We start from the raw sequence: 27,018 nt of genomic DNA, 5'->3' as shown, positions 1-27,018 counted from the left end.
GGCGGCCGGAAGCGGCGTGTGGGCCGGCCGGGCAGCGCTCCCGCCCCGCCTGCCCGTCCTGCCGGCCCGGCGCGCCGAGGCCCCGCGGCCGGAAAGATGCTGCCCCTCTCCATCAAGGACGATGAGTACAAGCCACCCAGGCTCAACCTGTTCAGGAAGATATCGAGCTGGTTCAGGTGAGTGGCCCACGGCGGGCCAGGCCGGGCGCTGCCGGCGCTGCGGCCGAGCCCCCGTGGAGGGGCTGTCCCGGCTGGTGCCGAGGCTCCCGGGCCGGCCGGCCGGCGGGTCCGGTCTCCTGGCATTGTACCGGCGGCCGCTGACCCGCGGTGTGCTCCGTAYGCAGGTCTATCCTGGCGGACAAGACTTCCCGCAACCTCTTCTCCTTCCTCTGCCTCAACCTGTCCTTCGCCTTCGTGGAGCTGCTCTACGGCGTCTGGAGTAACAGGTACCGGGGCGGGGGCGCGGCGGGGCGAACGCGGCTCCAGCGCGCAGGAAGCGGCGCGTCCCGCCCGGCCAGTGCCACGTCTCCTTTCGGCGGGGCAGGGCCTCCTGGTCCGCCGTYCGGAGGGGCCGCTCGGCAGAGCCTTGGGGGCCGCTGGAGAGCCTCCCCCGGCCGGGACTGCTYTCGGGGGCAGCGACCGGCGCCCCCATCCCTTCTGCCGGGTCCCGGCGACGCGGGGGAGGCGCTCCGGCTGGGGGACGCGACTGGGTGCCTTGTGGAGGAGTGCTGTTTGGAAYTGATGTCAGGCTCGGTGTTTTTCTGAGGAGGAAACCTGGTCTTGGCCCGACTTACGGGAGTTGGGGGCTGTAGCCGTGCCACAGAGATCGTGGTGCCGCTTGCCACAGAGATCCTCAGTTGGAGAGTGTGACTTCATCTGTAGGYTGATATTTGGGTATCGCTGCCTCGAACATCCCTGTCTCGAGGGCGAAATGACATATCCTGGTATATCTGAGTGGTACTTTACATAGCACATAAATTCACAAGAGTGGAAAAAATGGAAAAGACTYAACTACGTTGCAGAAAAATCTGTAGCAAGATAAAAGCAGAAATGCAGAATAACTTCAGTTTTGGTTTACAGTGTAGAGGGGAAGAACAAGCAATAGTGCTGTTATTTCCATCGTGCTTCATTGGTGATGGAGAAGTTGTTTTATGATGATATTTCAGTCTCTGTTAATAGTTCAGATCAGAATGGACTACCATTTAAATCCAGCAGTGTCCTTACAAAAGCTGTAGTGTGGACAAATTACTGGGGCTCTTAAAAGTCTTCATTGAATGCAGCAATGAAGATTTGGAAACTGTTGCATCCTAATATCTGCCATGTTGTTCTGAATCTCTCAAATGACACTACAAAATCCTTCATCTTGACTGCAGTGATTGTGGCTGTGTCACCAGTGAGCACACAATGCTACCACAGGCACAGACTATCTTGGCAGCACCCAGACCATTTTGAATGTGTTTACTTTTGGCTTTGATATTGATTCACTTTTCAATTGTGTGAGGGTTATTGTACGCATAGTCTGTCTATTTGAGTATGGATTTTTTTTCTAATAACTCAGCAGATGTAAATATTTTTCTTAGGTGTTCTGATGTAAAGAGCTTTGTGTTCATGTGACTTTGTTCTGATGTCTGTCTTTTAAGCATAATAAAGTGTTTTAGTAGTGTGACCTTAAAAAGTCCTGTATATGAGATAACTAAACTGAGGAACTTCAGTGAGACAGAACTTTGTCACTGGAGGATTTGGCATATTGGAATTGAGACGACACTTACTTTTGTTCGTTCTTGAGATTAAGAATTAGGATTTGCTAGATACCYAAACAAAAGGTTCAACTAATGGCTATCTCTAAGCTTAGATGTTAGGCTAGGACAAAACAGTGTCTTAGCAAGCACCTCTTCAGTACAGAGAGATGACAGAGTATGAGGAGTATCTTCAGTCAAAGCAGACAGGTCATGCCTTGGAAGAGCAAACACATAACAAGCAAACAAGGAGCCCTATAGGGAAAATTGATTTGTCATTTTGAAGACACAGTTCTGTTGCTCCTCACATGAGAGATTCTCCTGAGCATTTGTTTACCACATAGGTTCTTTACTCACMGAAGAGTGTTGTCCACATGTTTTMTTGAACTCTGTCGGGCTTGGTGCTGTGACTGCTTCCCTGGGTATCCTGTTCCATTGCTCAGCCACCCTCTGGATGAAAAACCTTTTCCTAATGTCTCATCTAAACTTTCCCCAACTCAGCTTCATGCAGTTTCCTCGAGTTCTGTCATTAGTCACGAGTTTGCTGGCTGAGAGCTTGTTTACAGTTGAAATTTGCTGCATGCACATATTTGTTTAATTTGTTGTTAAACTTGTGTTTTTAAGTCAGCTATGAAAGTGTCTTTATTTAGACACAGTGTGTTTAACAGCTGTTAGTTTGATCCTAACAGAAGTTCTTGCATGCATCCTTAGTTGCTGGTGGGTCACTTCCTTCGCTGGTCRTTGACTGGGTCGCTTGATTACTTCAGTAATCACTTTGCGCCCATTTTTTCTAAAGTCTTGTTACTTTACAGGTCACTTTAAAAAAGCCTCAGATGAAATGAGATTGATCTCTTAGTAGGCTTCCTTTCATTTGTGCAGTTCAATCACTTGTAGCTATGGTACAGAGCATGGTTATGCCACCAGGTGAATTGCGTTGCACATGTGGTCTGCTCACCCCTGCTGATAAAGCCACGTGCCTCTGGACACCTGGAGTTGTTAGCTTAGGTCTTGAAAGCAGCACAGCTCTATGGGTGCAGCACTTTAGGTGAGTCTTGCCTTAGTGAGATTTGCAGGTGTGAGCCCAGTGTCATGGTAACTTGCTGTATGATTTCTGGTTTTAGAACTTGTATGGGATTTTGTTAGAGTAGGGGTCAGTGCACACTTCTCTTTCCCAGAAGGCTGTATTAAAAAAAAAAACCAAAAAAAAAAAACAAGCCAAAACCAAAAAAAAAAAAAGAAAACCCCACCATCAAACCCCAAACATTTCAGAAAGCTGTAGCTCTCTGTGTTTAGCCATGCTTATTCCTTGCATTCCATAATCATTACAAGTTAGGGTTAATGTCACCCTGATCACCTTCTGTCTGAATATTTGGTATGCTTTATAGTGGGTTTTTTTTCTCACTGGATCTTTGTAACTGATCAGAACCAAACCTATAATAAGCTGTGTCCCTAAAAATGTCATCTGGTTTTGGGAAGGGGGAAGATGTCACCAAAACCTTTCAAGAATTTAATAGCTAATTCCATTTTGCTGCTTCCTAGTTATCGAGCTAAAAGCTTGGGTCTTGTTTTAAAGTTTGTTCAGAACAGCTTCATCTCTCCTGGTTTGTTGACCATAACACTTAAAGACAATTTATCATGCCATCATCACTCTACCTTAAATGTTACAGTTGTGTGTATATATMACTGTGTATGTGTCCGTAAATATATATGTAAATACACAGAACAAGACACTTATTCTCTTTCCTCTCCTTCGAACCCACTTCTTCCACTGTTGAGTGTATCATCTGAAAAACTTAAGATTAATGTTGTAATTGTTTTCACTAAGGCTGTAATGGTTTGGCTTTTTAATGTGAAGTGGTTGGAACTAATGAAACTTCGTATTTGACTTCAATGTAAATATGTGTCTATCCTCTAGAACTTGTTAAACCAGTACTTGTTTCTGGTGCTTCAGTTTCCAAGAACTGAGTTGTGTATGTAGTTATTCTTAGATAACCAAAGAACTGGGAAAATGGAACTTTTGGGACAATTGAGTAAYGAAAGGGCCCAACAGTACCTCTGTATCAAATGTATTTTAAAATATGAAGCAATGTTTTAGTTTCARTGCACATACTTCCCTGCAGACTTACAGAACCTGTTCATGAGTAATTTGGTAAACTTTGGCAACTCTTGTGTGTAGTGTTAACCCCAGTTTACCTACAGCCTACAAACTGCTATGAGTTCTACTGACTGGCTAACTCATGAACTAATTTTAGTGGCTTTGAACCTTTTACCATGCAGGTTTATTTTAATGGTGTTTGTCGATCWGTTGTGCATTAGTCTTTGAAATAAGCCATTTAAGATGTGGTTTCTCTGCCTGATTTCTTCAGCTTCTAGATCTCACAGGTGTATATCTTCTAGTCAATGCCTTACAGCTGCTAAGGCAATGATTTAAGGTTGAATTATGTTGATGAGCTATGTGGCTGTGGGTACATCTRCTCCAGGGATTTTTGTTTGTGTCAGTGGAAACCACCTTTCACAATCATCAAAATCATGTGCTGGTAGGATTTTTTTTTGCCAAGCACTCTTCCAAAGTGCCTTCCCTAAGCTGACAAATKCACTTCTGGCATCATATTTGTTTTGATAATGAAGTGTGGATTTTTCCTCTGTGCTAGCAAAACCATGCCTTAAGCTTAGAAACATAGTGTATTCTGCTAGTGTGTAAAAGATTAATGTTTGTGRGGTCTTTTTTTATACTCAACATGCAGCATGTAGAACATAACACTTTTTTCCTGTTCTCTTCCAGTTTAGGTCTAATATCAGATTCCTTTCATATGTTTTTTGACTGTACTGCTCTATTGGCTGGATTAGCAGCTTCAGTTATTTCAAAATGGAGGTCAAACGATGCTTTCTCATATGGGTAAGGAACTTCAGGCTGTTACCTTAATGTATTATAGTAAACGTTTAGATAGTCATTTTTCACTAGACAAACAAAAGCTTTGTGAAGAGCAGGAAAAAATTATGTTGAAAGTGAGGGCTTTTTTTAAGGTGAGCTGTGTAAACACCCAAGTTAATATACCTCTAGAAATAATAAAAATATGAAGACATTGCTTTTGGGAAGGCCTATCACTTCCAAGACCTCTCTCATCATATTAGTGGAAACAAGTTACAGAGCAGAAAGTTGTCATGCCTTGTCATGGATTAATGGCAGCAGTGAAGAATAAGCAGCCACATCCTGGGTTTGTCTCAATGCAGTGAGGGTTGTTACAGGCATTTTCAGACTGCTGTGTCCCACTCCTCCTTTGGAATAGAAAGTTATAACTGAAAGGAGCTCAGTCTCAATGATGCTGCATCAGAGATTAAAATCCATGATTCTTGGAACCAGGAGGATTTGAGAGCTGTGACTGCAACTAACACAGGTCCTCAAGGCTGTGGTGTGTCATTCCATACTGCCCTTGGTGGATTTACCTACTGCAACTGGCATTGGACCGCCACTGGGTTTCACTGAGCATTGCAGCTGTGCCCTATAAAACAATRCTGGTGGTACAGTATTATTAATTGGTAATACTGATTAACAGCAAATGAGATRTAACATGGGCATCCCCCACAGCATTACTGATCTGTGTATCAGCGTTTAGCTTCAGCTGTCTTGCTTGAGTGTGAGCCCWATAGTTTGAAACTTAAGCACAATTTAATTAAGGTGGAATGTCCAGTGTGCATAGAAATCAATTTAGAGTCATACCATAAACTAATTGCAGTGAAGGCATGTTCTGTATTAATTACTGCTCAGCATTTAAACAGCTGGTGTTCCATTTATCAGAGAGCAGCCGCACTTTATTAAGTCTGATGTTTGCTACATTGAAATTACATATTATTCTAACCTGCCAGTTCTTTAATGTCAAAATTTGATGTTTCAAATAATTAACTTCTAATTAAGACTTTTACTAAAAATCCACCTTCTAGAGGGGAAGCAAATTAATATGTGTCTGCTTGATATTAAGCATAACTTCGCATTAAAAAAGTTTGATTACATTTCGCATGCTTATCTTAGTTTGTGGCTTCCAAATATACATTATACCAGAACTTCAAGYAGGGATGATCTTAAATTAAAATATTTTGACATATTATTGAAAGATTTCTTCTGTCTAGAACAGAGAATGGCTGATMTGGATCAGGTCGTTTCTGTCAAAATACAATGTGGTCAGTTTTATATACTAACCAGTAATTTATATGCCATCTTCCATTTTGCAAATCCCTGTGTCATGTAACTGAGAATGAGACAATTGCACTCCACTCTCTTAAGTTCTGCTTCTMATTTCCAGCATTTAAATGAAGRTGGTAATAYCTTTTTTTTTTGTTTCTTTCAGTTATGTTCGAGCAGAAGTACTTGCTGGTTTTGTAAATGGTTTATTCCTCATCTTTACAGCATTCTTCATTTTTTCTGAAGGTGTTGAGGTATGTTATGAAATCAATTACATTATTACACTATAATAGAGATAAATCTGGTTTAATAAGAATGAATTACTGACATTAATTGGAAAATTAAATTATGTTCATAATTGATTAGAAATCTGTGATTTGAACAAAGAATAGGGCCATCTGCAATTGCTGTTTCATGACAGAGGAACCCAGCTTTTTCAGTTTATCTGTACTAGCTTCTTCAACAGTGTACTTTGTTTTATGTGTAAAGATTCTGTGATATGGAGCCTGTGGTTTTTTTCCAGCCAGTTAAGGAGGTCTTAGAAAGATGTTCACTTCTCATTRTTAAAGAGCAAATGAGGCCAAGAAAGAAAGGCCCAAACTAGTAATTCAGAGGAGAGAAGTTAGTCATAAGTAACATTCTGTGAAGTTAGACTAACTTGTTAAAGAAAGAGCACTGTCYTACAAATGTTGAAGTCTGGTGTAAATGGCAAGTACTCATAGCTTAAACATTTGCAAAGGGTCTTTTCTTGAATTTTTTTTTACATGATRGTCCAGGTGATAATTTTGAGACTGAAATTTAGGCATTAAGGCAAACATCAAGGATTAAGAGTAAAATTGGTAACTATTTCTGATCAGCTTGCATTAATGCTTTTACTTTTTAGTAGGAGCTACACTATAAATTTGTTTAGATTTCTAGTTCAGAACACACTCTATTGGGTTTTTCTTTTATTAATAGAGAATTGGGAAGAGCTTTTAGGAACGCTTTTCTGTATTTATAGCAAATACTTGAAAATCAGTTCAAGCTGGGCTGAAATTGCCTAAAATCTTGGTAAAACTTCACTCTGAATCTAGAAACAGGAGCAAAACTTACTAGAAAAATTAAAATCCATCAAGGGTAATGTTGAAACATAATTCTGTCCCTGCTGATCTGAGCTCCTATGCTAAGTATTCCTTTTGCTTGTGATGGTGACTTTTTCTTTCTGTTACTTTAAAATTTTACATATGCTGGAAGTTTTTTATTGTCTTGCTATTTGTTGCCTGTACCTTCTGGGGAGATGGTGRATGTTTTTTTCCTCTGTTAGTGGTAGTTTACACTCATCAACACTTAGCTTCAGAGGCAAATTGTATTACGTCTATAGTTTCTCACTGAGAAAAATATCCAGAGGAAGTAGAAAGAGAAGTAAAAAAGAATTTAAAAAAAAAATCAATCTAAATTTGAGGATTTCTAAAAAATGTCATAATTTGTTCTCAGTCTTCATTTCATTCCCCTCAGTGCCTCAGCTTTCTAAGCAGAAAGGAAAAAATGGCATTCTAGACTCCTGGAAGCTGTATGGGCGATTTAAGCAATCCACATACTGGAACAAACCTGAATTTGTCAAGTGGTGTTGAGCCACATCCCACAGCATAACTMAATCTTATGATAAAACTGAGCTAGACTCTCTGAATATTCTACTGTACTTTCACAGCTTTAATAATAGAACTTTATTTTCAGACAGTGCAAATTGGTCTATCATCCCAAGAACTGGAAGGCCTGAGTAATTTTTAACTATGTCTAGATGTATGTTATATGTGAGAATGCCTCTGTATCTAAGTAGTTTTCTGGTGCCTTTTAAAAATGTAAAGAGATTGTAAAGCTCTACATTTGCTTTTTGGTTTGTTTATTGTTTTTAATTGKTTTTTTTTAGAGAGCACTTGAGCCTCCTGATGTGCATCATGAGAGACTTCTTCCTGTTTCCATACTGGGATTCATTGTAAATCTTATAGGAATATTTGTTTTTCAGCATGGAGGTCATGGGCATTCACACGGCTCTGGTAGGATGTAACTTCCAGTACTGTTTCCTTTCTTGGCAGCCTGTGTTCCAGGACCTTGTTATCCCCCAGTGAGAACCCCAGTGTTACATTTGGTGTCTTGTTGATGGCAGTTTTAGCTATGTTGACTTCTTCTGTGTTTTGTTACTAGCCATAGTATGTCACTTTTGCACATGTCATGTTAATATCCATTAACTGGGACACCTAGAAGTCCAGAACCTGCTTTCTGGAGTTCATGCACTCTTCAGCACCTTATTGAAAGAGATTTGCACAACATCTTTTTGGAAAAATTTAAGCTGGACTTATCAAGGTTGTGGCTGGAAAATTTAGAAAGCAGTGTCTGAACCAAATTTTAAGGATGAGATGATTCTGCTTCAGGTGTTTCTCAGCTTAGTGTCTTTTGAATTGAAATGCAGAATTTATTTGCCTAAATACATGTGGTAATCACTCTGGGGTTTTTTTTCTGCAAAGCCTGTAGGTCTTCCTTTTAGTTTAATATATAAACTTATATAGACTGGTGGAAGAAAATAGTCTTTGATCTTTAAGCAGCAATCTAAGCTTGAATTTTTAATCTGCAAATGATAGTCATTTTCTAGTTTCTTAGAACAACTATTTTTAAAGCGCTTATATCTAATTATGTGTACATTTTTCAAATTGTGCTAAAAGTGTAGCACAGCATGTCTCAGAAGTGGGAATGTGTAAAAGCACTTGACTTCTCAAATCTGGTATTTTTTATGTGTGTGTAGATAAATATATAAAATATGTCTGTACAGCAGAGCTGTAGATGGCAAACAGCTTGCATTAAGTTTCTTAAGTTATGTAAAGCCATACCTTAAGATGATTTAAAAGCTTAATAGGTTTTTGAGTAGCTGAGAATTTAAATGTAAGTGTACTTATATTAACCATTTGAGTTCATACTCTGATGGTATTCTTTGTTTATAGGGCATGAGCACAGCCATTCTCTATTTAATGGTGGTCTGAGCCATGGGCACAGTCATGGAGATCGTGGGCACGGCCATGAACACAAACATTCCCATGGACACTCTCATGGTCACGGCCATAGCCATGGACACTCTCATGGTCAGGATTATTGTCATGGTAAGTATTGAGTTGATATCTTAGATCATCCTGACTCAGTCTAAATCTGCTATTAATAATTTACTGGGAAAAAAAGTGTGCTGACACACTYTGTTGTGATMATACATGGAAGTAGCTTCATTCARTGTCTGGTTTSCTATGCCACCACCATGTTTTGTGGYTCACTTTGAGTTTCACTTGCATTAAATTCAGTGTTAGTTTTTAAAGATTTTGCTTTACTTCTGGTTTTTGACTATTCATTGTAATRGTGTGTWTTGGCAAAAGATGGACAGCTGTATGCTGTGGCAGTACAGTGAAATTAGTTATCAAGTGCCCTGTTTCAATTTTTTCATTAATATCAATGTACAAAGTTAAGCTGCTTTGCTGGTATTCTCCATTTGAATAATTGTGCAGCTCAAGATATTAGAAAAAATGAACCAACAGATTTTGGGTATTTATGGATAGCCTGTTTTACTTGGTTTGTAATCTCAAATAAGATTTGCCCCATTTTGTGTAGTTGTATTTTGTTTTAAGATGGTTATRAAAAAGATACTTGTTATGTTAGCTATGCTTGCATCTTCTCTATGAAGGCAAACAGAGAAGAGACATTTATGCAAAACATGATTAGTAGCCTTCACTGTGGGAGAAGAGGCTGTGTAGGTACCACTTACCTGAAACAATGCAAATGAAAGCCTTATGGTAATGCAGAGCTGTCAGTCCTTCCTGGCTAAGCCATAAACCAGAATCTGGCACTGCTGAAAATGTGCACATTCAGAGCAGGGAATAGTGTGGGAACTGGCAGACAGGAGGTGACAAAGAGTATAAAAATATTTACTTGTCTCTTCCTTGCTATTCTTAGAAGATTGGTGTTTGTTTTCGAAGTTCTCCTGGAATTTGTTGGAAAGCARGAGCTCCCTGCTACTGCCTCTTCCTTGCTTTCCCCATTCCCCCCACCCCTGTGGACCAATGAATTTAGCTATCTGTGTTGTGCAATTTGATTTTTAAAATCAGCTGTTGTGTAAATTATTGCATATCTTCACTAGAAGCCTTTTGCTATCCTTTAACAAGTTTTTCTTAAAGTATCTTCTGTATTAATGCTACAGAGGCATTAATCTGCTTGGATGAGAAGATTTTTTTTACTTCTTCCTTCTCCAAGTCTTATCCTTGTTGTTTTACATTAGGTAAAAATGTTTGCTTAATAAAGTATTTTTGGTTGGCAGACGTGTTTGAACCTACTCTCCTTGTGTTCATGGTTTGGGTTCTTGAGGGAGCCTTATTTTGCTATATGCTAGCAAGCTCTTAACTCTCAGTTTATTTTAATTAAAAACAAATGTAGATATTTTTATATATACATATGTAGAAATCTATTGTTTACAGTGATGTTTTACTTTAAAAATGCATTTTAAGACTTTTCATTTAACTGCTGCATTAAAAAAAAAACAGCTAGAGTAAAGGCTGATGAYAGTGAGCAGCTTGTCTGTTCAAGACATTTCTGAAAGGCACAGTGTAACAGAAGGACCACTAGAGAGAGCCTTTGTCTAGGTTAATATGTCAATAATTGTCTTCACAGATGACCATTCTCTTGAAGTAATAGGCGGATCCAGCAAACAGATTTTACAAGGTACGATTAGAACAATATAATGGTTTATTGGTTTTATCACAGTCTGCCTGCCTGGGTCTGTCACACGCCTGTTTTAGAGGGTCCCTCTGGATAAATGCCACAATTTTCTTAAAGGAGCTCTTTAATGAAGTTGCATTCCACCTGTAACAGCTCTGCTGTACCCTAGTGCATGACTAGGTGTTTAGACATTCACAGAAATCTAAATGGAATGCAGTGTCAACACAGTTTAAAAGAGACATTGCAAAAGCTGGGATTCAGCTTCTGTTACTGACACTGAAAAATTAACAAAAAACTAGGAAAGGGTGGTTAAAAGAAGAAACCTAAGGAGCCTAATTGCAATATATATTCTGTAACATGAAGAGCAGTATGTTTAAGATAGCATGTATTTAAAAAATGCAGAGTGATATAATTGTTGAAGAATGCCTGAGCTTAAAACTTGCATTTCATCAAGCTTTTAGAGGTGGTTTAGAGAATATGGTAATGCACTCTGGATTTCTTGAAATAGTTGGAGTCCCTGATTTCCTGGGCATTAGCTTATGGGTAATTTMGATGCTGGTTTAAGGCTTTGGTTGTCTGTTTGTTCGTTTTGTTTTGGATTTTWTTTTAATGTTCAKATGCTAAAGGGAGACAATTATGAAATGTAGGAGGTAGTAATTACTTGTGCATACCCAAAGGTACATAGGGTTTTCTCTTATTGGATGATTTTCTGTCTCATTTATAATCCTTGAAAATGAGCATTTGCATGCTCTTCCAGAATTTACAGTGCACCATATTATGTATTTGTATACTCAGTACTTCAGCTGAAGGTATTTGGAAGTCAGTCTTTTTGTGAAAGGCTAATTTTAATTGAAGTGTATTAAAATTACCAGATTTTATTTTAATTTTTCAATGCTGGGGGAGAAAGCCTGCCAAGTGATGCAAAGTCAATCACTCATGAGACAATCACTCCCAAGCAATCATCTCTCACCAGCTGATCAGTACCTGGGGATGTCTCTGAGCAGCAGCTATTTGGGAAARACAGCACCCTGGTTTTATTGGTGAGCATGATGTGGGATGGTATGGAATRTCTCTCTGGTCTGTTTGGATCAGCTGTCTTGGCTATGCGCTCCCAGCATCTTGCCCACTCCAGCCTACTTGCTGTGTGGCAGTGAGGAACAGGATTGATGCAGGCTGCTCTGGAGAAGCCCTAACTCTGTCTCAGCCAGACCAGTACAAATGTAGACTTGGAGAAATCCCCAAAGAGCTGATTTATAGTTGTGTGTAGTTTTTACAAGAGGGGATTATCTGTCTGGAGAATTGCAGTCAAAAAGCTGTTTCTGAATGACTTCCAGTCACTGCCAGCAGAGAGCTCCAAAGGCTAGATTTTGACTAGCTGCAAAGTATGTGCTTCTTTGTACTTCAAGGCAGTGTTATTATTCTTCAGAATAAGAGTAAAGTTTTTCATGTCTGCAGTATTGTTTTTTCTCAAATCTAGTTGTCTTGGATTTCCTTGCCAAATAACTTCTAGAAAGTGTTGTGAATTAAACATTGTGTCAAAGTTTAGAGAGCTGTTTCTGTTAACAGTCTATCTTATACAGTATTCACTACTCTATGCATCAGGGAACATGAGCCTCTTTACTATAATATGGGTGGGTATTGAATRAAAAAAGCCCAGGTACATCTGTTAATCACTATTTAAGTTAATAGCCTTGTCACGAAATACCCATTACTGCTAAAAGAACATGAATTCCATGGTCCATATTCTACAAATATGTAAAATTGTTGTGGTGACCYAAAATTACCACAAATTTAACAAGTATGAATCATATTATCTAGTTCTTGAAACTCCTTTCTGTGAAACATCTCTCAAATGCATCTTTAGCTTTAAGAATACCAGGTTGTAATGGTATCACTTAATCTCTTACAGGTGTATTTCTGCACATTGTGGCAGACACACTCGGAAGTATCGGTGTAATCATATCTGCTCTATTGATGCAGAACTATGGTCTAATGATAGCAGATCCTATTTGTTCTATGCTGATAGCATTACTTATAGGTGTAAGGTAAGTGTTTCTRTCACTGGTATTTGGTAGTATTTTTGATTCTAGTTACAGGAGAAATTACAGCTCAGAAGAAAAAGGTTTTTTGTTATGCAAATGACTTACAACATTTGCTTTTCTTCCAGGAGTGGTATGCTAGCCCTGTTCTGTACAGCCATTCTGGTGAGCTCTTACATGAGCTGTCTTTCTTTCCCTTTTCTACAGCTAAAGCTTTCGCTCTTAAATCTGCATATTTTGTACCTCTTTGCATAATACTCCAAAAATGTCTTTCAGGTTCCAACTGTGGAAAGCTTCATCTCTGTATTTAGTACATGCTTATATAAACCAATGTACTCCAGTAAATGGAGCAGAATGGTTTCAGGGCAGCAGAATTGAGTCTGCTGGCACAGGATGTGCCCTTGTCCTTGACAAATCAAGGCTGGAAAGTTTTGATTTTGTTTTCTTATCTTGACAAGAAACTTGACAAGAACTTTTCCTTTGTGTTTGTACTCTGAGACATCCTTATTCCTCTTAAGGTCTGATGGAAATGCTTCAACTACTTCTGGACTTTTGCAGTTGTTGCTTACCAAGATCACTGTAAATGTGAAGCTATTTGGATAAGACTGGACAAGAAAATATTTCATTCAGTGGTGKTATGAGGCTTTTTTGGCAGCAGTTTCAATAGTGACATAGGGCTGCGTGCCACAACTCCAGTTACAACCTAATGACTGAACACCTTTGTTCAGTGRATGTCATCTGATGAACTGCAGCTACTTGTGCTTATACCATGTATGGCATGTTTATGGCTTGTGCATGGCAGCACTCACAGGATTATTGATGTGAATCTCCGTTTGTCAAAGTAGGGCAGCAGGSTTCAGACACAATGCCCACAGAAATCTCCGTGCTGGAGATCACTGTTAAATCATCACTTTTAATACAACTCTTGAAATTTTGACTTAAACGTTGTTTAATTTCATAAATAAAAAATTATTGCAAATTACTTCAACTACTGAAATCTCAAAAAATGGGAAAGAAAATGTGCAGATTTCCAAGGGGGAAGAAACTATTGCTGAGGTTAAAGGTAGTAGCTGAATAAAACATGGGTTTCCATACACTTTGTGTTGTAAGGGTCTAGCTTTGTGTACAGCAGATAATACCACGGGAATGACAATTCTTTTTTTTTTTCCATTTATACTGTACTTGAAATAACACTGAATTCCGTAACAGAGGTGTAATAATAATGCTGTTTCTAGGTTTTCTAGCACAGATAGAAGGAACATTTGAGACCCATGTTCTATGCTGAAATTGTTGGAGAAGTTGTCTCTTAGATGTGCATTTTGATCTGATGGCACACTTCAGTCTGAACATTATTTTCTTGGTCCACAGTGCTGTAAATGATCAGTAGAATAATTCTACTATCAGTGCAGTCAGGTGGTAGAAGCAAGCCTGCATTTCTTGCAGACTGACATATCCTGGCACATCAGTGGAGCAAACACTAATTGCAGGGTTGGGTGATCTCGTGTTGGTATTTTGTTTGTTTTTTAAGCAGTCCAACAGACTTAACTAGTGATAATTTTGCTTGAAATACACATTAAAATCATAAATAAGATGACTGGCAGTTTCAGATGGATATTGTTTGGGTACTGTTAATTTTTCCTTACTCTTCACTATGCTGTGTTTGAAGTGTTCTTTAAGAATCAGAGCAAAAGGTCTGTCTGATTTTCCCATAAGGTGATCTTCTGTGACAGTAATACGGGAGCCCAGGTGATGCTTGCTAGGATAGATAATAGTTTTGTGCTTAATCTTTTGAAGTCACCTAAATCTAACCTAGAGAAAAAAATTACTGAAGTTCTGCAATGTTTGAAATTTAAGGGGAATAACATTGCAAAAATACTTTAAATTGGTAATGGCAGGAGCTGTGACTAGTTTGGGGTGTAGAGGGTATTTGGGTTTTGGATTTTGTTTGTTTGGGTTTTTTTAATTGTCTGTCTGCTCATGGGATACCTGTGGTTTGGGAAGGAAAGGACTGGTATGTTCAATTTCTAGGAATTCCTGTCCACTTCTGTGGGCCTGTTTGAAACCTTGATGAGTAATTTTTGGGGGAAGTTAGGCTTTAGATTAAATACTTGTCTGCTGCTTCAGATGAATACTTGTCAATTTTGTTTGTGTCCCTTTTACTAGTTAAACCAACTTTGGTAAGGTAAAGTGAAGTATGTGTGTGCCCCAACAAGCAGACCCTATTCATGTGTGGGGGTCATGTTCCATTTAAAAGTCAGGATCCATTCTATAATCAGGATCTTTGTGGCTGAACTAAAAGAAGCATAGTTTTGAGTCAGAGATGCAAAAGCCAGTCTGATAAAGTCGTTCAAAAGTTTTAATGATGTCCAGGGACTTTGCCCTAGTTGGAACTGTATCCTCCTAGTTGTTGCTTAATGGTCTGAGTTTGACTTACAGTGTCTACAGGGTATGAATAGGGGGTAGGTTAGATCCAGGACTCCTGTTTTCCTGTTGTTTTGTTAATATTTTGTTGTTGTGGGTTTTTATTAGTTTTTTTATTAGTTTTATTTGGGGGTTTGTTTTTGGTTTTTAGCTGTATTGTTTCTATGATACAAGAAGGAATAAAGGCAGAACAGAAATCTTTATTCCCTTTTGTGGAACTGCATCTGATGAACCAGCAGAATATCAAAGCTATTGCATGAGAATGCAGAGGGAAATCATTGCTTTTAATGCAGGATTGCTTGTGTCTATGTGAGATAACTGTTCATTTATGTTGAGTGTTTGCTTGCTCCAGTGCTGGGTAGCACTCTCTGGGTTATTCACGCCTTGCCTGCTGCTGTAAGTGGATCTTCTCTGTTCAGATTTCTGAAATGAAAGCCAAACTTGCAAAGAAATCACAAAAATATCTGTATAAGATGACTAAGAAACTTACTGGTGCACTATAAAGCTGTACAGATTCCAGTTTGTAATCTATTTTGTCTTATGCAGGTGCAGAAGGGTTAAGCAATATTTCTTCAGAGGAGTCAAGCAGTGCTTTTAAATCAAATGGTTGAGCCTTCTTGTAGACAACATCTCTAATTAGTGCAAATTGTCAGCTGCTGACACATTTGCTCTGTYGCTTCTGTGATCCTTAGCTCAGGCTGCTCTAGGGTGACATTTTCAGCTTAACTCCTCATGTGTTAGCACAGAACATTCTGACTGCACAGTGAAAATCCACTGTGGGATTTGAATTATCCTGGATGCAACCATTAATATCGAATTACTCTTTCTATCTCATGCAAGTAAAGCAAGTATAGGACAGGCTTAAAATAGACAAGTCTGTCTTACCAACTTTTTTAATCTTGTTTTTTTTAGCAAAAGCTGCACTATTTCATAGTAGTTCAGGCTGACACTCTTCAAGTTTTTTTTCCAAGGTGTTGTCCACATAATTATATGTGCCTGAATCAATAAACAGTTTCTTAAGTCTCTAAACTGCTTTTAGTATTTAAAACTAAATATTCATTTAATTTTTAACCTTAGGATTCTAAGCCTTATTCTGAAATGTTGAAGCAATTTTACTGTTTCAGTCAGCTATGTAAAACTAGTCACCACGCAAAAGCCACAACTCTGGTGTATAAAGCAAGTTTGTCCGAAACCACGATTAGACCCACATGTTTCTAGAAAGGCACAGCAGACTAAATCTGATACTAGATTGCATAGAACATGCAGACTGCATATTAAGTGGTCAAAGAAATGAGGCAATTTGCTTCAGTCATTTAGTGAAGTTGTTTCCATGAGTAACATAATTTTTTGCATAAAATCTGGAGCTGCTTGAACATAATATAATACGGAAGAGTTTTGGGGGAGGGTGTGCCAGTAACATTTGGGGTATATGCCTTTCATGTTTGGGCATAACAGTATAAAAACCCCTACTTTTTAAAATTAAGTGCTGCATTTACTAAGATTAAGGAGGAATTTGCTATAGCAAAACTCCAAATGAACATGATTGTTGWTGGTATTATTTTAAGCTATTATTGATAAATGTCAAGCACTACCTTTATTTAGAGGGTAATGGTACCTGCCAGTCTTGCTGGAGAATCAAGGTACTACATTGCTATGAGAACAAAGAATTCAAAAATCAGTAAAGCAAATGTTAAAACCTGTGGTCCTTGTCTTGAGCAAAGCATGCAGTCTGATTTAAATTGCCATTGTCTAATTAAAAAAAAATATTAAAGTTCTGAAATAGGCCAGCAGTCTTGACACTGCGAATATGGATGGCAGCTGGGAARAACCCCAGAATCTGGAAATCTGGCTGTAGGTTTTGATCTATGGTATTTGAAGAACCATAGCTGGTCTTGATCCTTAGCAGTATTTGTTTACCTTCCACAAAATCTGTCACAAATATCCTCTATTTTCTGTAGTGCTGAGAGCACTGAATGAATTTCCTGCTGTGCTCTGAGTGCTATGGCTCTGTACAGGTTTCTTTACCCAGAGYTGTTTTCAGCTTTGCACTCCAGTGTCATGACAATGCCAGAGTCTTGCTAGCCGACAAAAACRGTGACATAAACAGGATGGGACTGGAATGGGTATGAGTATTATCTGAATGTGAGGCAGGTTAATTGAGTTTGATGCTTTCACTCTTTTAATCAATCCATGTGTAGTAGGGGCAGGCTGGATTTATTAGATTCGTGTCAATAGTTTGTTTTTATATTTGTTTGAACACCTTTCACTTCTTCTGTAGCAGTGTATATGCAGATGCGATGCTGTAACATTAGCTGCCTGTACTTTTCTGGCTTTTGTAGAGGATGTATTTTTATCCAAAATCTTGCTGTGGGTTAATGTCTCTTTTCAAAATTGATTGTTTTGTAAAAGAGTGTGATATTTTAGATTWAAGGTTTGGTAATCAGAAAGCAGTGGAGTTGTGTCCACTTTAATAGCAAAGCTTACTGATTGCTTATGCATGAGAAAGCCTTCCCTTTGGTGAGAATTCAGCATCATTTGTTTTCCTCTGTAATCTTATAAATTAAACAAGGGGGAAAGCCCCAGTAAAATAGTTGCTATGGAGGCAGACATGTTTTTTTCACTAATAACCAAGCCAAAAAAAAAGCTTGGTCAAAATCTCTGACAATATTTTCACCATACTTGGTTTTGTCATATTCCCTAGTGTTTTCTTCAGTCACATGAAGTGTAACTGATATTTCTAGTGCCTCCTACTGATTAAGTAAGACTGGTTTTAGTTAATGTTTGAGAAACGAGCATACTGAGTGGAGTGTTGGTTTTTAAATTAAAGGTTTTGTATGTCAGTGGTATGCATGAAACAATGGAAAACAGACATGATGAAACTGGATTCTGTTGTTTGTTTTGTTAGCTTGGCTTTCAGTTAGGCTACCACGTAAGTTAGTATCCCTTTGGATGCACAGGGGCATTCATGGCCTTTGCTCTGAACAGCGTTTGTGAGAGCTTGTCATGTCACTGCAGCTCTCTTTTGGCCTTTTCAGCTTTGTAAAAGATACACTTTTGCAAAAGATACTCTGAGCACTGGGTCTAAGGTAGAGGAAGAAGGTGTGACCCTGGATGTGCTTCAACATCCTTTCACCAACAGTATCAAGCCACATCCTGATTTACCTATACTCTTTGGAYTTTTAAATTGTTGTTTCATAGCCTGTCTCTTCAAATCTACTTGACAATTAATTTCTCTTCCATCAGATAATGTACATCAGTTTTATTAAACCTTGTAAATAAGTTGTGCAAATTAGACATTTTTGTTAGCTTTCTTTCACTCTCAGTGGTGTGTTTCAATAAAAAGGCAGACTATTACATTCTCTATTCCTTTAGTTGTTTCCCTGGGAAAAAAATTATGCAGCCTGTATGTGTGTGGTTTTTGAAACCTTTGGATGCATATGTTAGAGAAGCGTTGTTAAATTTATGGGAATGGAGTCAGTGTTCAAAATTCTTGCATTCAGTTTGCATCCTGAACTTGTGTATTGGTCTTACAATGTTTTTATTAAGAAGCAAACCTGCATTTTAAATAGGGAGTTAAACTGAAATCAATTCATCAGTGGAGTGTGTTGGCAGCTCCAGCTCCCTTTGATGTAATGCTTGTGACATGGACATTATTTAGTGAGATGGGTCCATTAATAAGAGAACCTTTTTTCCCTAAACTTCTGTAATCCACTGTAGAATGTGACACTCCAATTAAGCTTCCTTTAGACAGATTGACAGTTAYTGCATTGCTAACTGTTTGTCTTGGTGACAGGTCTAGTTTAGGCAACTCCTGCTTGCCCCTAATTGCTTCTTCCTATTTCTGAACCGATGCCTTGGTGGCACTGCAAACGTGGGAGGCCATGTGCTAGAGAGCACCAGGCAGTGAATTTGGCTGGAAAAACCATTGTGCCTGCAAGAAAACTTAATTTTAGCGTGGYGGTTTTTCCAGGGCTTCATTAGACAAGAGTTACACAGCCTCTCGTTCCTTCCCACCCCTGGCCAAGGTTTAGCCCAGGAGTGAGCTGAGCAGTCCRTCAATCGGCACTGCTTCTGTGTTCACATGGAAACACCTTCTTGAAMATGGTTAGGTGAGTTGTTCACATCTGCAAATACACATCTGGTCTGTGCCATGCATTCCACATCACTTCAAGAGAGCTTAAACAAAGGTTCTGCTGTGTCCTTTAACAACTGCTCCAGTTAATCTCTTAAAAATGTTTTAGGTGTACTATTGGTCCCATAAGTCCATGTACTGCAGCTGTGATGCTGGTCTGAAGTCTGAAGTAGAACTTACAATTTCTGAAATATATGATCACTTTAGGTCCAGAGTGTTATGTAACTTGTATACTCGTAAAATTAAATTGCTATTTAAGCTTTAGTGGTGGGCTACAGATATTTGCTATCCACTCTAAAATTTTAGGCTGCTCTATTGAACCAGACATGATGCACTACTCCTAAGCAAAAAAATCACCATGCTGAKTACTTAATAAGAGTATAACCTTTTAGTGGTAGCTTCAGGGTATAGGCTTGCTGGTCTCCTGGTTTTATTAAAAAAAAAAGGTAATAATAAAAAAGGGTATTAAATGTCTTCTTGGTTTGCTGATTAAACAAGATCATTTGGCCAGGAGGAAACCTCTAATTGCTTCCAAATGTTTAACCCTTGAGCTTGGATGAGACCCTACACTTAGTTCACTTCAAGARTATGCCAAGTTGYGTTTCTGACAAAATAACTCTGTTATASTTGGACTCTTCCACACTAATTTTCTTATATGATTGCCCCATTATTATCTTAGTTCATAAGAAAAATATGCCTTAAACCAAACACAAAAGCAAACCCCATTTCAGATGAGTATTTTTATGGTTGCTTGTGAATTATTTGCCATTGAAATAGGTTTTAGCTATACAGCTGCTTTGTTGTGTGACTTCCAAGACACCAAGCGAATTAATCTCAAATCCTGTCATTAAAGCATTAATTTTTTTGTGACTGGACACCAGTTGACTCTGTGGAAACCATGAGGGAGAAATAATCTTGCCTTTGATAGGGCACCGTAGTAATTTTGTCAATCCCTTTATCTTCTGTACTGGGTTTTCATGGCAACTTTCTCAAGTTCTGGTGGAAGAACTAAAGAAAAATTTCTCAATGTTAAGAGCAGTGTTAAGGAATCTTAGATTGCTCCTGGCACCTTTTGAAAATGTAATAATAGCTAATTTCCTTTTTTCTGTCTAGTATTGTTCCACTTCTAAAAGAATCCATCGGGATTTTGATGCAGCGAACTCCTCCTTCTCTGGAAAATGCCCTGCCTCAATGCTACCAGAGGGTGAGCTCTTAAGCTGTTTCTGCTCTGACTGATCAAGCTGCTGACTGACTGAGCCTCAACTGTGTGTATGGGGATATTTTATGGTGTTTTTCCAGTAATGCCTGTCAAAGGTACCTTGGAATACACAAATGGAAGTACTACTCCAGTTAATATTTTCCCAAAGTCCTAAATKGTAGTTTCACCTCAGTTTGTGTTTTAAAAATTTGCTGTGTAGTTATGAAAAATAGATCCTGAACCTTTTCCTCCCTAAGTACCTTGCATTTATACATAAGAGTAGAAGAATGTATTTATAAGAATACAAAGATACTCTGGAGCTGACCTTCTCCTGTTTAACTCTGCTATTAGTGTGCCATGATCTGATCATTGCAGTGCCTTTGCAAAGTAAATACAAAGCACTTGAAGGAGTGCTGCCTTTCCTTGGGAGTTACAGGTTATAATCATCACATGGAGGGCTTGCTAAAGGTGGAAAGAAGAAAAMGAAAGGGATTGGCAAATCTTAAACCCTCACAAATTTGTAAATTATATATGAATATCTTTCTGTTAAAGTTAGAATCTCACTAATTGTTTCATGGCAAAATTCACACATTTGTAAAAACGGCAGATTTAATTGGATGCCATCTCAAATCCAATAACTGTGACTTTTCTCTTGAACACCTCTGTTTTCAGAAATGGTTTCAGTGAAATATATGCAGAATGTAAAAGCAGCAGGGAAAAAAATCATGACATGCACACAAATCTGTATGTTTTCATCTTCCTTACAATAACTGAGATAGTAATAAGAAATTTTGGTAAAAAATCACAAATAGCCGAGYGAATTAGAAGAATGCATTGGCTTATATAACATTTTCTGTAAAATAAATGTAATATAGAGAAATATTTTCTGAAATRCACTTTCTAAAATTTGCCTCTATTTTTAGGTGCAGCAGTTGCAAGGAGTTTACAGTTTGCATGACCCACATTTCTGGACCCTCTGTACTGATGTTTACATAGGGACTTTGAAGTTATTAGTAGCTCCTGATGCTGATGGAAGGTGGATTCTAAGCCAGACTCACAATATTTTTACTCAGGTATGTCTTATCAATGGAGTTCACATCCTAAAGTGTAAAATTGCCTGTCATTGCCTGTGATGTGACATCGTAATTCTTACCAAAGCCAAAAACATTTAATTTTTCTTGATACCTGTTTTGAAAAGCTTCTGTGTTCCAACTGTATAGAACAATTCCAAAATACTCAGTTGTGTAGAAGGAATTACTTTACTGCTCTGCATTAGTTTTTGATGCCACTTAATGGAAATAACAGACGTAATTGTCTCAGGTGTATCAAATTGGGTGCATCTATATTGACGTATGAGGAACTAAGAAAAAAAGAGGAGGCTTCTCTTAGGATAGGATTTCTCAACACAAACTGGACCTACTCAGGATTTTCACTGCGTTGGCAGCTCGCACATGTGATGGCTTTCTGGTTAAAATAATGTAGAACTGGTTTGAGCAAGTCCCACATTACACTCTTGTGCCTAGCTCCATTTTAAACTGACAGCTCTTCAAGCAGCTTGCTTTTCAGGAAGTTAAACTGGCACAAAAGAAAGTAAGAATTGCTTTTGTGAAGCTTCCTGTGAGGCAGTTGAATCAGAAGAGGTAATGTGGCAAAGCTAATGTTAATACATCATTATGTGTGTGCACTTGACTRTGTGAAGAACTCCTTACTCATATGATGATCTCTGAGTGATGTGCTAAATGTGGGAGATGAATTGCAGAAAAATGAGTTTTTTTGCTAGGTTACTTGCTGATGTGGGCTGATGTTCAGACTGGAAACTGCTTTGGCTTGACAGCCTTTGTAACCCTCTTCTCCTTTTCCATAGGCAGGAGTAAGGCAGCTTTACATACAGATTGATGTTGCAGCCATGTAGTGAATTTCTGGAATGGGGCTGTTGGACCAAAGTTTTCAGTACTGTACTGCTGTAAGAAGACTTCGTGAGACAGAGCCTGCCTCCACCACATCTGGAATCGACTGAATGGATTTCTGCCCTCACACTAGATGGACTTCACTTCTAAGGAGTAAATATTGAATGAATGTTACGGACTTTGGGTCTTGTTTTTTTTGGGGCCCCTAAACTTGTAAGTTTTTGAGGGTTTTTTACTAAATAAGATTGTGGTACTGGAAACCCTGTCATGTCTTCAGTAAAGCTGCTGAAACCACTGCTCATTCCCATAAAACCAGTGTTATCGACAATTGGAAACTTGTTTTGTAGACAATGTCACAACAGCTGACATGCTTCAATATAATTGCATGTTTGTACAATTGTTTGTACTTTGCAAACTTAATGAACCAAACCATATTGGGTTTTCAAAGTGCCTTTTTTATCAGGAGAGCTATTTGCCAGCATAAATATGGAGCATCAAAGGGTTTTATTACTTTTACAGATAATCTTTTATGCAGTCTGATTATTTACCAGTGATGTATGTGGGGGGGGTTGTGTACTTGCATAACTGTAGATGTTAGACTTCCATTATATTTGCATCTTACCAGACAGGAAAGTTCTAAATGTAAAAGASAAAGCTGTTGTGAAGAGACTTGCTTGTGAAACAAGCTGGGTATTTTGTTGCACATGTCTTGTGAAAATTATTTTAGTCAAAATGTTAGATTTAACTCCAATTCTTAGTCTCTTCATACTGTTGAGAGTAATGAAACATTACATGATGCTGCTCATGTTCAGTCACTTAAACAACGGGCAGCTGAAGGAAGATGCTGGTGATGGAAGTAATGCTTGAAGTTTTTTATTTTCCAAATTATGTGGTGGAAAAAACTAAATCCTGAAATTGTGAAAGCTTAAGTCTCCTTGATTATAATAGGTTGTAATAATTTTTATTAAAGTGATCAAATTCAAATTTTGCCTTTCCAAATACAGAAAAAAAGTTATTTCTGGTGGTTATACCCAAAATGGAAATAAGGACCATGTTTCATGCTGTTTAATTAAGCTTATGCTTTTTCCAGGTTGACAAATCTTACATCTTTGACTATTTTACTGTAGCCTTGTATGTTTTCATGTGGGAGAAAATCCTCAGYGCAGTAAGGGTTGTTAGATTGGGGTTTTTTCCCAGGAACATTAGTCTGTCATGTTTTTTCTAGTATTTGTAATAATTTTACTCAGATAGCCAAGTGTTTCAAAAGCAGTCTGCTATGCCTGCTATTACAGATGATAGTTCCACTCTGCTGTAATAGTTTACTTAGCAATGGAAGACCTTTTAAGAGGACATTTTACAGACAGAACATGGTGGAGTAAAAAGCAAGATTTTCTGAGAAATCATGGATGCCACTGATTGGTATGGATTTTATGTTCATTTTGGTACCTCTCAGTGGTAATACTAAAATCAAGACCCTCTGAAGCTGACAATGCCTGTGTAGTAAGTGCTAGGCACTATGAAATTACTGAAGATTGATTTGCAGAAATGGTTTGTTTGCCACTGATATTGTTGAATTCATCACAGATATGAAGAGTTTCATTCATTCATTCCATTGTTCCTATATAGCACCTGATTTCTTTTAATGTGAAAACACAATTCTTGCCAAATTTTTTAAGTGGTACCTGAATTTTCCAGATGAGATATTGAAACATGAATGTTGATTTTGTACAAATCTTGGGGGTGTTTTCTTGTGCTTGGAACTGGCTGCAAAAAAAAAARACAAAAACCAAAAAACGGCAGTACAAAGCCACCTGTAATACTGGTTTTAATCTTTGTAGTCTCTTCCACTCTCCAGATCCTTCCATTGCCGATTTCCAATCCTGTTTGCTTTCCCTGGGCATGGATGCTGGTGCAGAGTGCCCTCCCAGCTGGCTGCATGTTCACATCTCTCTTTCCTGGCCTCCTGCCTGGCACTCTGTCAGGCTCTCTCCCTGTCCCACCTTGCAGATGCTCTGCCAGGCCTGGAGTTCCTGATGGAAAGGAGCTGGAGGTTACACAGCTCAGGGTAGGGTGCAAGATTCTGTTGAGCAGATTTGAGCACTGCAGTTTAAGATACCATGTGCACGTATGTTCACAGACAAGGTGATTAAAATCTGGTAGTGATTATAGGGTGCAGGTACTGTTTTGGAGTGTGTTGCATGTAGACTGCTCCTTGCTGGSTGCCAGCAGGGCTTCCTCATTTTTTAATAGTTACTAGCATTGCTATTTGAGGCTAGAGAAGATCAACTGATACCACTTTCAAGGCAAGCCCCAGACAGATTCATTGCAATTGTTTCATGATCCAAGAGCAGGCTTTGGTTTAAGTCATCTTTAAACCAGCATGTTTCAGGACTGACTGTTCCAGGACTTGTTGAAATACTGTTGTGCTGCCCAAGTTGCCGAGCTTGGCCACTGTTGTAGTTTCTTGATGAAAAGACAACTGCTACTATTTATTTCCAGGTGAGAATCTGGCCGAGTGGCAGTTTGTTTGGTGGTGGTGATGGTATTCTTTTAAATGTACATCCACAAAATTTTTTAATATGGGAATGGAGTGTAAAAGCCTATAAACTTGKTATAATTATACAAGGATTTTAATAACTTTTGGTAAATTTTTTTGCTTGTTATTAATTTAGCTGATTGGCAGAAGCATATGTACAAGTTTGAATTTTCTAGCCCAGCAAGATAGCACTTCATTATTTTTAAACTTTTATAGTATRAAGTGTACCATTTGTTTGTCAAATATAATTGGGGATACTGTAGGAAAGTCAGATATAAAATAGACTTTAAGCCTTTTTAGGCTTTCTGAAAAAGGATAASCATCATAAAATTCTAAAAAAGAAATGTATGACATGTTCATTCAGTAACTGCAGTCGCATCTAGTATGTTAGTAGACAAGGGACATCTGATTTCTTTTTTCACCTACTAAGGGGATACTTGCTCAGGTTTTAGGAGAGTACAAACCATGCAATTGAAAGTGCAGCTTTCCTTACCCTGAGAGCCAAGGCACYATTGTGTTTTGCTAATTACTTAACACTTGGCTGCTTATGTAACACTTTACTATTGACACTTTATTGCAGATGCAAGGCATGATTTAAACAAAGACTTGTGTGAATGACTGACATCCAGAGATGGATGAATGTGGATCATGTGCTAAACTCCACTTCCTGGTATCCACTACTCGATTTTGAATCAAGTTTTCAAAGYATGATTTCTCACAGTAGCCAAGTATGTAGCTGATGCTTACTGTGGGGTTACTGGTCTTTGTGGATTGTTTTTTTTTTTTTTTCCTGTGACTGAAACCAGTAAAACTATTGTTCCAAAGACCAAGCCTGCAAACTGCATGATTTTTACCACACCTACAGCAAAATAAGAAGATAAAACAAATGTTACAGAGTGTCTGTATTAAAATGCCTYAGTGTCTTTTGTGCTAAATAACAGTGGAAGAAAACTCCTCTTATGAACATGCACAGTAAGGACTGGTTCTTTATAAGTTAATCTGRTAAGTCTACAGCTCTGAATAGATTGGCTCCTTACATCAGGAAGGCCCCTACAGACAGCTGAGTTACTTGTGTGATTTGCTAAGCTAAGGCGAAAAGTAAATAAATGACTGCTTTTTATGTAATAATGCTTACTAAAGCAAAAGTCTAGTTGCATCATTAGTAAAAGCTGCTGACACTATTTTTACACGAAAATTGAAGCTGCTACTACTAATAAAATGGACCTTAGTGACTTAACATACTTAATTTTTTTTAAGAAGTAAAGCTTCATTTAAAGGTGAAGGAAAGTTAGCGGTTTCTTTTGAAGTGTTGTAAGTGAACCTGTTTTGAGAATGTAAACAACATACAAAAGGGGAGAAGCCACTGCTGAACTGCAGTTTTCCACCCTTTGCACACATTGTGCAAACGAATTGTAAAGTCCATGGCTTTTCTTTCACAGTGCAGATTTCCGTTGCAGTTGCAMAGTGCAGATTCTCACTTGCATGCTTCTATAAAAAGCAAACCCTTATCCTTTTTCATGAAACAAGGTCTTTAAATACCATTTAAAGCATTAAACTTATTAACAATTTTTATTMATAATTACACCCTATCCTGTTTGTTCCAGCAGCCATCAGACTGCCACTTGCTATGATTCTTGATTATCCCACCCTTTTAAGCAGGATTATTTTTTTTTTTAAATAATCTCTCTGATCTCTAATACTGACTCAGTAGTTAATTCCTCCTTTACACTTCTGTGAAAATCCCTTGCTGGGGTTCCCTCTTGGACTTATTCCCATTCAGGCTTTGTTGCAATGTCCATCCCTGTAGGGACTTCCTTGGCCAGACACTGCTATAATGTGAAGAGATGCCAGCCGTGCTGTGCCTGGCATGTGCAGACTGTGTCTTGCTGTGTGCAAATACTGCTCAATCTACTTGTCTGTTTCAGTGAGCCACAAAAGGTTCCTGCCTATGTGGTAATTTGGCGGAAGTAATGTGTAAAAGGAGCTGGGTATTTCACTTCCCATGTGCATTGGAGCCTCTCACATGTATGCTGGGATCTTGTACAAGAGTTAAGTGAATCGCTACAGTGTTTTGGCTGAAGTGTGAAATAATGTGAATGAAGCAATTGCCAAAATCATCCTGGTGGCATACGGCATATTGCTTGCCTT

At 38.5% G+C, this 27,018-nt stretch overlaps 1 protein-coding gene across 3 annotated transcripts; it reads left to right on the top strand.

Annotated features, from left to right (window-relative positions):
- Window positions 1-9: 9 nt before the first annotated feature.
- Window positions 10-26,543, top strand: SLC30A7 (solute carrier family 30 member 7). Of its 3 annotated transcripts, XM_057364298.1 has the most exons (11): window positions 11-176; window positions 344-445; window positions 4,518-4,631; window positions 6,079-6,166; window positions 7,819-7,945; window positions 8,885-9,040; window positions 10,590-10,640; window positions 12,547-12,682; window positions 20,343-20,433; window positions 21,351-21,500; window positions 22,292-26,543. In XM_057364298.1, exons 1-11 carry the CDS (start codon window positions 97-99, stop codon window positions 22,337-22,339), a joined length of 1,143 nt encoding a protein of 380 aa, XP_057220281.1. In that variant the 5' UTR covers window positions 11-96; the 3' UTR covers window positions 22,340-26,543. The 3 variants fall into 3 exon arrangements, with proteins under 3 accessions (XP_057220283.1, XP_057220281.1, XP_057220284.1); XM_057364300.1 differs by lacking the exon at window positions 10,590-10,640 and having other exon boundaries at window positions 10-176; XM_057364301.1 differs by lacking the exon at window positions 4,518-4,631.
- The last annotated feature ends 475 nt before the right edge of the window (window positions 26,544-27,018 follow it).

The sequence above is a fragment of the Malurus melanocephalus genome, unplaced genomic scaffold (assembly GCF_030028575.1).
Source record: "Malurus melanocephalus ecotype Western Australia unplaced genomic scaffold, MMel_1.1 scaffold_37, whole genome shotgun sequence".
Taxonomy (NCBI): Eukaryota; Metazoa; Chordata; class Aves; order Passeriformes; family Maluridae; genus Malurus; species Malurus melanocephalus.
This window is presented reverse-complemented; position numbering and strand designations above follow the sequence as displayed.

What these genes read in the sequence shown, in the direction of transcription:
- SLC30A7 (XM_057364298.1), top strand. Translation starts at nt 97, where the DNA reads ATGCTGCCCCTCTCCATCAAGGACGATGAGTACAAGCCACCCAGGCTC. An exon ending in TACGGCGTCTGGAGTAACAG is followed by an intron (nt 446 to 4,517) that starts GTACCGGGGCGG and finishes GTTCTCTTCCAG; the next exon opens with TTTAGGTCTAATATCAGATT. An exon ending in CTCACAATATTTTTACTCAG is followed by an intron (nt 21,501 to 22,291) that starts GTATGTCTTATC and finishes CCTTTTCCATAG; the next exon opens with GCAGGAGTAAGGCAGCTTTA.